General features: G+C 47.1%; 1 protein-coding gene across 1 annotated transcript; it reads right to left on the bottom strand.

Moving 5' to 3' along the window:
- LOC102185200 (olfactory receptor 9Q2-like) lies at window positions 1,261–2,485 on the bottom strand. The gene has a single exon (XM_005690321.2). It carries the CDS (start codon window positions 2,483–2,485, stop codon window positions 1,520–1,522), a length of 966 nt encoding a protein of 321 aa, XP_005690378.2. The 3' UTR covers window positions 1,261–1,519.

Raw genomic sequence — 7,937 nt, forward strand, 5'->3', positions numbered from 1 at the left:
AACTGTTTTCTAAAATGTTCGTTATATGTCCTTAAAATGAAAGGTCCTAGAGTTCAGAAGTCACCATCTGTTTAATCTGCGCACTTCATTTTCTCATACACAACTGCATGCACGCACACACACACGCACACACACACGCACACGCACACACCCTACATTGACACACACTTCCACATTACACAGTACCAGCACATCAGGGCTATAAAATAAACGTTGCTGACTGCCTTCTACCTCCACTGACTGGCCTTTTAGCTTTTCTTCACCAGGTAAAAGGAAAAAGAAAATTGCAATAACAATAAATTCCAGACTGAGTGGAATTACATAGGGTGGAAAGTAGATGATAGTAGGAGACTGTGAAGGGCTCAGGTTTTGGGTGGGGTGCGAGGGAACCGCACTCTAGCCTTTGCTTGCTGACTTTGGCACAATTACTCAACTCTAAGTTCCCAGGTGCCTCCCACACCAACAAGCAGGAATAACAACAAAACATGCTTTACAGTGTTGTGGAAAGAATTAAATCAAATAATTCCTGGAGCAAACATCACAATTCCTGGAAGGTGGTAAATGCCTAATAAATCTTGATCCATCATTATCATCACTAATATTCATATTATCATTCAAAACCCACAGAAACAATAAGAAGAGAAACGGTGAAAACATAAATGACGGGGCTTGGAAAATCCCTTTGGATCAAAACATAGTTGCATTGGTAGGTAGGTTTTTTTTAATTTGCCTCATTCGTCAGTCATGCCAGGCAATGCATTACAGTCAACAGATGCTAGGGAATAAACCAGCATGGTTCTTACCCATTTGTGCATTGGATCCTCAAAATCATGGTCCTTTACGTTAGGTAAACCCACTTGGCAGATGAAAACACTCCGAACGGCAGAAGGTGGAACTTAAAGGTCGACACTGGAACCTGAGATTAATTCATACATTCAACAAATATTTATTGAGAGCCTTTTGTGCGGTAGGTGCTTTGCTAAGCCCCGGGGGCATACAGAAATGAATCTCACAGATGAAAGTGCTTCCTCTCACGTGGCTTACTTTCTAGTTGTGAGAACGAGACAATATCAAATGTTTATAACACAGTGCGTCAGATCCTGACAAGCATCATGTGCCCGTGAGGTCGCTTCAGTCACGTCCTACTCTTCTTGACTCTTTTGGACGCTATGGACTGTGGCCCACCAGGCCCCTCTGTCCACGGGGCTCTCCAGGCACAAATGCTGGAGGAGGACAACACCATGCCCTCCTCCACCGGATCTCCCTGACCCAGGGGTTGAGCCAGCACCTCCTGCACCACCTCCTGTGACCTCCTGGGTCACAGGCAGACATTTTCTACCACTGAGCCACCGGGAAAGCCCTGGCAAGTATTACATGTCAGTAAATCAGAAATTGGAGATGGAATGTTAGGTGCCATTTTAATAAGGTTATCTGGGGAAATCTTCCCAAGTAGGTGACACTTGAGGAAAGACAGAAAAGGTGGAGCAACTAAGGAGTGACATATCTGATGAAGGTCCGTCTAGAACCTTCCAGAAACCTTCAGTCGGCTCAAGGATTTCAAGACTGCGTCCTTGACCTCCTTGTTCCGCAGGCTGTAGATGAGCGGGTTCAGCATCGGGCTCACCACCGTGTAGAGCACGGACACCGCCGTGTAGAGCACGGACACCGCCTGGTCCGCCTCTGAGGACTGGCCCGAGTTGTCCCGCAGGTACATGAAGATGAGGGTCCCAAAGAAGAGAGCCACGGCAGCGAGGTGGGAGGCGCAGGTAGAGAAGGTCTTGGCCCGGCCCCCGGAGGAGCGCATCCGCGCGACGGCCAGGACGATGCGCACGTAGGAGACCGAGATGATCAGTATACAAGCGGGCATGACCAGCACGGCAAACACAATGATCACCACCTCCTGGGTGTAGCTGTCCCCACAGGAGAGCTTCAGCAGAGGCGGGAGGTCACAGAAAATAAAGTCGATCTGGTTGTTCCCGCAGAAGGAGAGCGTGAAGGCGGTGACCGTTCGAATCAAGGCGCTGGAGAAGCCCGCCGCGTACGCCCCCGCGACCAAAACCCAGCGGGCCTTCTCGGTCACGATGGCGACATAGAGCAGGGGGCGGCACACGGCCACGCAGCGGTCGTAGGCCATGATCGCCAGGAGGTAGCAGTCCATGGACGCGAAGAAGGTGAAGAGGAGGAACTGGGCGGCGCAGCGCGCCCTGGAGAGGACGACGCCGCCTTCCAGCAGGACCGCCAGCACCTGGGGGACGACGGTGGACGAGTAGCAGACGTCCACGAGGGCGAGGTGGCCCAGGAAGAAGTACATGGGGGTGTGCAGCCGGCGGTCCCGGCGGATCAGGAGGATCATTGCACAGTTCCCCAGCAGAGTGAGCAGGTAGAAACCCAGAAAGACCGCGAAGAGCGGGAGCCCCCAGTGGGGGTGGTCAGCAAACGCCGTCAAGAGGAATTCCGTCACTTCCGTGGAATTCCTCCCAGGCATCCACTCAGCGGTTTGCCTGTGAAGGCGGAGACCCCAGCGCCCCATAAGGGGATCCCTGAAGAGAAGTTCAAGCCATTTTCAAGGAGGAGGTTTAAGCTGAGTGTCTGATAGGTAAAGCTCTGGACATCAACAAACTTGGCAGCCTAATGTGGAAATGAACAAATTCAGAGCTCGCAACCGTATAGGATAAAAGTCATGAATGATTCGGTTGTAATACGTACCACAACTTCTTGGTCCTTTCATCAGGCCCTGGACATCTAGGTTGCTCGCATGCCCTAGCTATTGTAAACTGCTGCCATGAATACTGGGGTATATATTTCTTTTTTGTTTTCTCAGGGAATATGCCCAGGAGTGGGGCCGCTGGGTCACATGGTAGATCTGTTCCTAGATTTTTAAGGAGCAGAAATCAACACAACATTGTAAAAAACAATATTTTAATTTAAATTTTAAAAAGTAATGGCTGCTTCCCTTATACTAAGAATGAAGACCAAGTGATTCTCTAACTTATGTCAGCTCTTTTTTTTTTAATTAATTTTGATTGGAGTATAGTCGCTTTACAATGTTGTGTTAGTTTCTGCTGTACAGCAAAGTGAATCAGCTATATGTATATATATATATCCCCTCTACAAGTCAGCTTTTATTTACTTTTAATTGGAGGATAATTGCTTTACAATGTTGTGTTGCTTTCTGCCATACAGCAAGGTGAATCAGTCTTAAGTATGCCTGTTTTCCCTCCCTCTTGAACCTCCCTTCCACCCCTCACCCCATCCACCCCTCTAGGTTGTCACAGAGCACCTGATTAAGCTCTCTGTGTTACAGTGACTTCCCACTAGCTACCTACTTTATTACATATGATAATGTAAATGTTTCAACGCTACTCTCTCAATTCATCCCTCCCTCTCCTTCCCCACCCTTACAAGTCAGCTATTGAATGTGCAACTCTGTCCCCAATTATCTGTTTGATATTCCACAAGGCACTTAACCTCTCTGAACCTCAATTTCCTCTTCTGTCAAAAGGGGATCATTATATCAGCCCTGCTTATGAGATAATATTAATACAAAGATTAAAATAGATGCAGAAGTGCTGTACATATATATGGTGGCTACTTAAAATTTTAAATGAACATTTTAAGGAAGGGCAATTTATATTCTATGAACAAAAAAAAAAAGCACAAACAACAACAAAAAATCCATTCGCAATCAGCAGTGAGCTGTGCTTATGGGAATATTTCTATTTTCAGTCTGACAACATGCATCTTTAACAAATAGCTGTTATCCTAATTAGAGTTGGCTGGCTTATCAAGGGTTTTCTGTTTGTTTTTCTGGCTTTTGCAAGTACTTGCATTAACCTTTGACTCCAAAGAGCAAACATAAGTTCATTTTAGCACCTCACAAAGCTCCATAAGCATTGTTGGTTGTTCTCACAGTCCCTAATAAAAGCAGCAGTGATAATAAGTGCGTGAAAGTCGCTCAGTCGTCTCTGACTCTTTGCAACCCCATGGACTATGCAGTCCATGGAATTCTCCAGGCCAGAATACTGGAGTGGGTAGCCTTTCCCTTCTCCAGGGGATCTTCCCAACCCAGGGATCAAACCCAGGTCTCCCACATTGCAGGCAGATTCTTTACCAGCTGAGCCACCAGGCAAGCCCTTGATAATAATAAACAGCATCCAAATTTGAAAGCAGAACTATTTCTGCAGCCTGGTGTTGCCCAAGAACTGTCAGAGGAATCTGGGTGAATGGATTTGAAGGCTTTTAATAGAGTTCTAGAATAGGGCTGTAAAGGAGGGTTTCAGTCATGTTTGCTTACCTGATGTACCAGCAGCCAGGCCAAAACTAAGCTGACCCATTAGACATAGTGACAAGGACTGGAAATTAGATTTTGCAGCACGAGCAGAGGCGTGAACCATCCTTACCTGATTTCCACTTCGCTGGCGTCTTCTTTCTTTGTTTAGTGTTTCCTTTGTCAATGACCGGCTGATCTAGAGGAGACCTGGGTCCTAGCTCACTCACGTTAGATGTATGACCCAGGGCAAGTCACTTTTCTTCTCTGGACTTCAATTATTTTGTCTTCGTCCTCTTTATAGAAAATGCAGCGTGAGTCCATAATCCCAGCAACTTGGTTCGTGGGGGGTTGCTTCCAGAACCACTATGTCTTATTCTAACTTCATGGAATTCCTCTCACCCTCAACAAAACAATGCATCCCTGATGTTAGAGTCACCCAGGATTCTTTTTTAGACTTAGCCCAGGATATCAGGGCCTGGGGATCGGCCTCTCTCCCTGAGCTTCTGATCCTACACTAGACCTTGCTGGTGGTGCTTTTTGTACTTGCTGCCCTAGCATCATGCCATAATTGGTCCCCAGGGTAAGTCTCCAGGGAAAGACAATTTATCTTCCCACCAAAATGTCTAATACCTTTGAAGTTTTCTCTTTAATTTCAAACTCCCAAAGCCCCATCCTACATCTTGCCACCAGGGTCTGATGGAGCTGATGCCTTGTCTCATTTCTACCTTGTACCAAAAGAAATATTTCTTTGAAGGTTTTCTATATCTCAGTTGAGAACTTCATCAGGCATTCTGCACAGTGACACCCTAGCCAACTACATGCTTGTGCCTAGTCGCTCAGTCATGACGCTTTGCGACCCCATGGATGGTGGCCCTCCAGGTTCCTGTCACCCATGGGATTCTCCAGGCCAGAAGACTGGAGTGGGTTGCCTTTCCCTTCTCTAGGGTGTCTTCCCAACCCAGGGATCGAACCCAGGTCTCCTGCATTGCAGGCGGATTCTTACCCACCTGAGGACCCGATCCCCAAAGGAGGCTGTTTTGTGAGCACACACTTCCCCCGGCCCCAACCCATGGCCAAGACATGCTGAAATTGGTGACTCTGATAGTTCACCATTTGACAGAAAGAGAATCTTCGGAGTGGAAGGGTCAAGATGATAATTGCAAAGGCAGACGTGAGCGGGTCCTGAGCAGACTTCCCCCAGGCAAACTGAGCACACTCTTAATGGTGACCTGCCTCTGCTCCAGGGCACTGCTTCTCAAACTCAGCAAAAGAATTACGCAGGGAATTGGTTTAACATGTGAATACTATTGTTCCACATCCATACATTCTGATGCAGAGTCTATGCCAGAGGGCGCAGGCATCTACATTGCTAACAGACACTGCAGGGGGTTCTGATAAAGTAATCTTCAAAAATTAGATCTAGAGATGGCGCCTTGGGAAGCAATCTCAGGAGCTCTAGTCCTGCTAGATCCGCTGTGCTCCGTGTGTGTACATGGGCATGATCAGTCATGTCCGACTCTGTTCAGCCCTATAGACTGTAACCCACCAGGCTCCTCTGTCCATTTTCCAGGCAAGAATACTGGAGTGGGTTGCCATTTCCTCGTCCAAGGAGCTTCCCACCCCAGGGATCAAACCCGTCTCCCGAATCTCCTGCATTGACGGGCAGATTTTTTACCTCTTGAGCCAAATAGGAAGCCCACGCTGTCTACTGTCAAGTAAAATAGCAAAGGCATATTCTTGAAGAGCATGGTTTTTCTGAGGCCCCATAAGGACTTTCCTGGAGATCTAAGGAGATCTAAGATCATCAGGGTGGGTTTTATTTTATTTTTTGTCATATAAATTTTGAAAACATAGCTACAGAGAGGGCTATGCAGCTACTTGGTGGCAAAACAATGATGTGAGCCAAGTCAGTGCTCTGCTGACTAAGCCTGCTTGGAAGATGGCATAAGACAAGAGGATCTGGGGTAATGATTCTCAACTTTGCTGCCTGATAGAATCACCTGGGAAGTTTTTAAAACCTGAGGCCCCAAGTGTATCCCTACACAATTAATCTAGAATATTTGAGTGTGTGAGCCAGACATCCATATTGTTTAAATCCCCAATTAATTACATTGGGCAGCAAAGTTTGAGAACCACTGCCAAAGGGTTCTCCTACTTTATAAAGGCTTATGTTTACCCAGGTGTCTTAGTAGACATGCCAGGAAAGAAAATAGGCTTACCATTCTCATAAGTTTGGAAATCACTGCATACTACATTCTCCTAATGGAAAATCTTATGGCATATCAGCATGTTAATGGATCTATAAGGTCCAATTACTAAGAAACCTTGTCAACATTCTTTAACCCACCATTTCCCAAAAGTATTTGACCACAGGACTTTTTCACTGAAAGCAGATTCACACCCTGTGGAACAAGAGTTCCTAGGGAAAGGATATCCTTAGGCAGGGCAGCTCTAGAAAAGCTCAGCAGTTGACCAAATGCCAAACAGCAGAGCAGTAATCATTCCAAAAATGGCATCTCTTGATGACTCAGCTCAGGATCTGGCTGCTTTAAGTCTCAGTCAGACTGGCTTCCCCTGAAGCAATCACTCCTACTGGGAAAGGAATTTGGAGGGAAACAGAAGGAGAGCCGCATCCTTCTAGATGGATGTCTCAAGAGCGATGGAAGAGGAAACCATTGCCCTTTAAAAGAGACTTTTCCTTCAGTTATTAGGTGTGCCCAATGGCTGAGCCTCTGCGGGTTTTGGTGAAAGCAGGACATATCGTCAGCTTGTTACCATGTCCAGGCTCACTCTGCTCACTGCACAAGAGGCCAGTGAATCCCAGGGATACGGTGTTGAGGCGAGGAATCCAACCTTATTCAGAAAACTGGCTGCTTGTGAAGATGGCAGACTAATGTCTCAAAATAACCATCTTTTTGGGGTCTGGATGCCAGGTTCTTTTATGGATCAGAGATGGGGGGAAGTGAGAAAACAAAGTGAAAAGGCTCATTTAATCTTGCATGTATCTCCTAAAATAGCAAGCCTCAGGAAAGGGAATGTGTTAATTTCTTCCTTCCTGCCATCTCCGGGAGGGCAGGGTTCTGAACAAAGGCACTTTAACTTAATGGTCAGGCAGAGGGACAGGATTCTCTGAGCCAGGCCATTATATGTGATTATGATTTTAAAAAAAAAAAAAAAAAAAAAAGTGGCCAAAGAAACAGATCTAGCCCGGAAGAGTCAACTTTGATCCCTCCCTGTTTCAAGCTCTTCCCCTGGGATCCGTCTCTGCTATCTTCCCCCACCCACACTTGGGTGGCTCTCACGCTGGATCAAGCTTTTCCCCTGGGACCTCTCTCTGCTATCTTCCCCCATCCCCCCATCCACACGTGGGTGGATCTTACGCTGGATCAAGCTCTTCCCTGGGATCCGTCTCTGCTATCTTCCCCCATCCACACTTGGGTGGCTCTCACGCTGGATCAAGGCTGAAGAGCCTACACACATGTGTGCTCAGTGTTGTCTGCCTCTCTGTGACCCCGTGGTCTGTAGCCCACCAGGCTCCTCCGTCCATGAGATTTCCAGGTACGAATACTGGAGCGGGTTGCCATTGCCTCCTCCCGGGGCTCTTCCTGACCCAGGGATTGAAACCCCGTCTCGCCTCTCTTGCATTGGTAGGCAGAATCTTTTACCA

This window comes from Capra hircus, chromosome 15, assembly GCF_001704415.2.
Source record: "Capra hircus breed San Clemente chromosome 15, ASM170441v1, whole genome shotgun sequence".
NCBI classification, from domain to species: Eukaryota; Metazoa; Chordata; class Mammalia; order Artiodactyla; family Bovidae; genus Capra; species Capra hircus.

Bases quoted from the DNA above. Each gene is read 5' to 3' on its own strand.
- LOC102185200 (XM_005690321.2), bottom strand. From the start codon at position 2,485: ATGCCTGGGAGGAATTCCACGGAAGTGACGGAATTCCTCTTGACGGCG.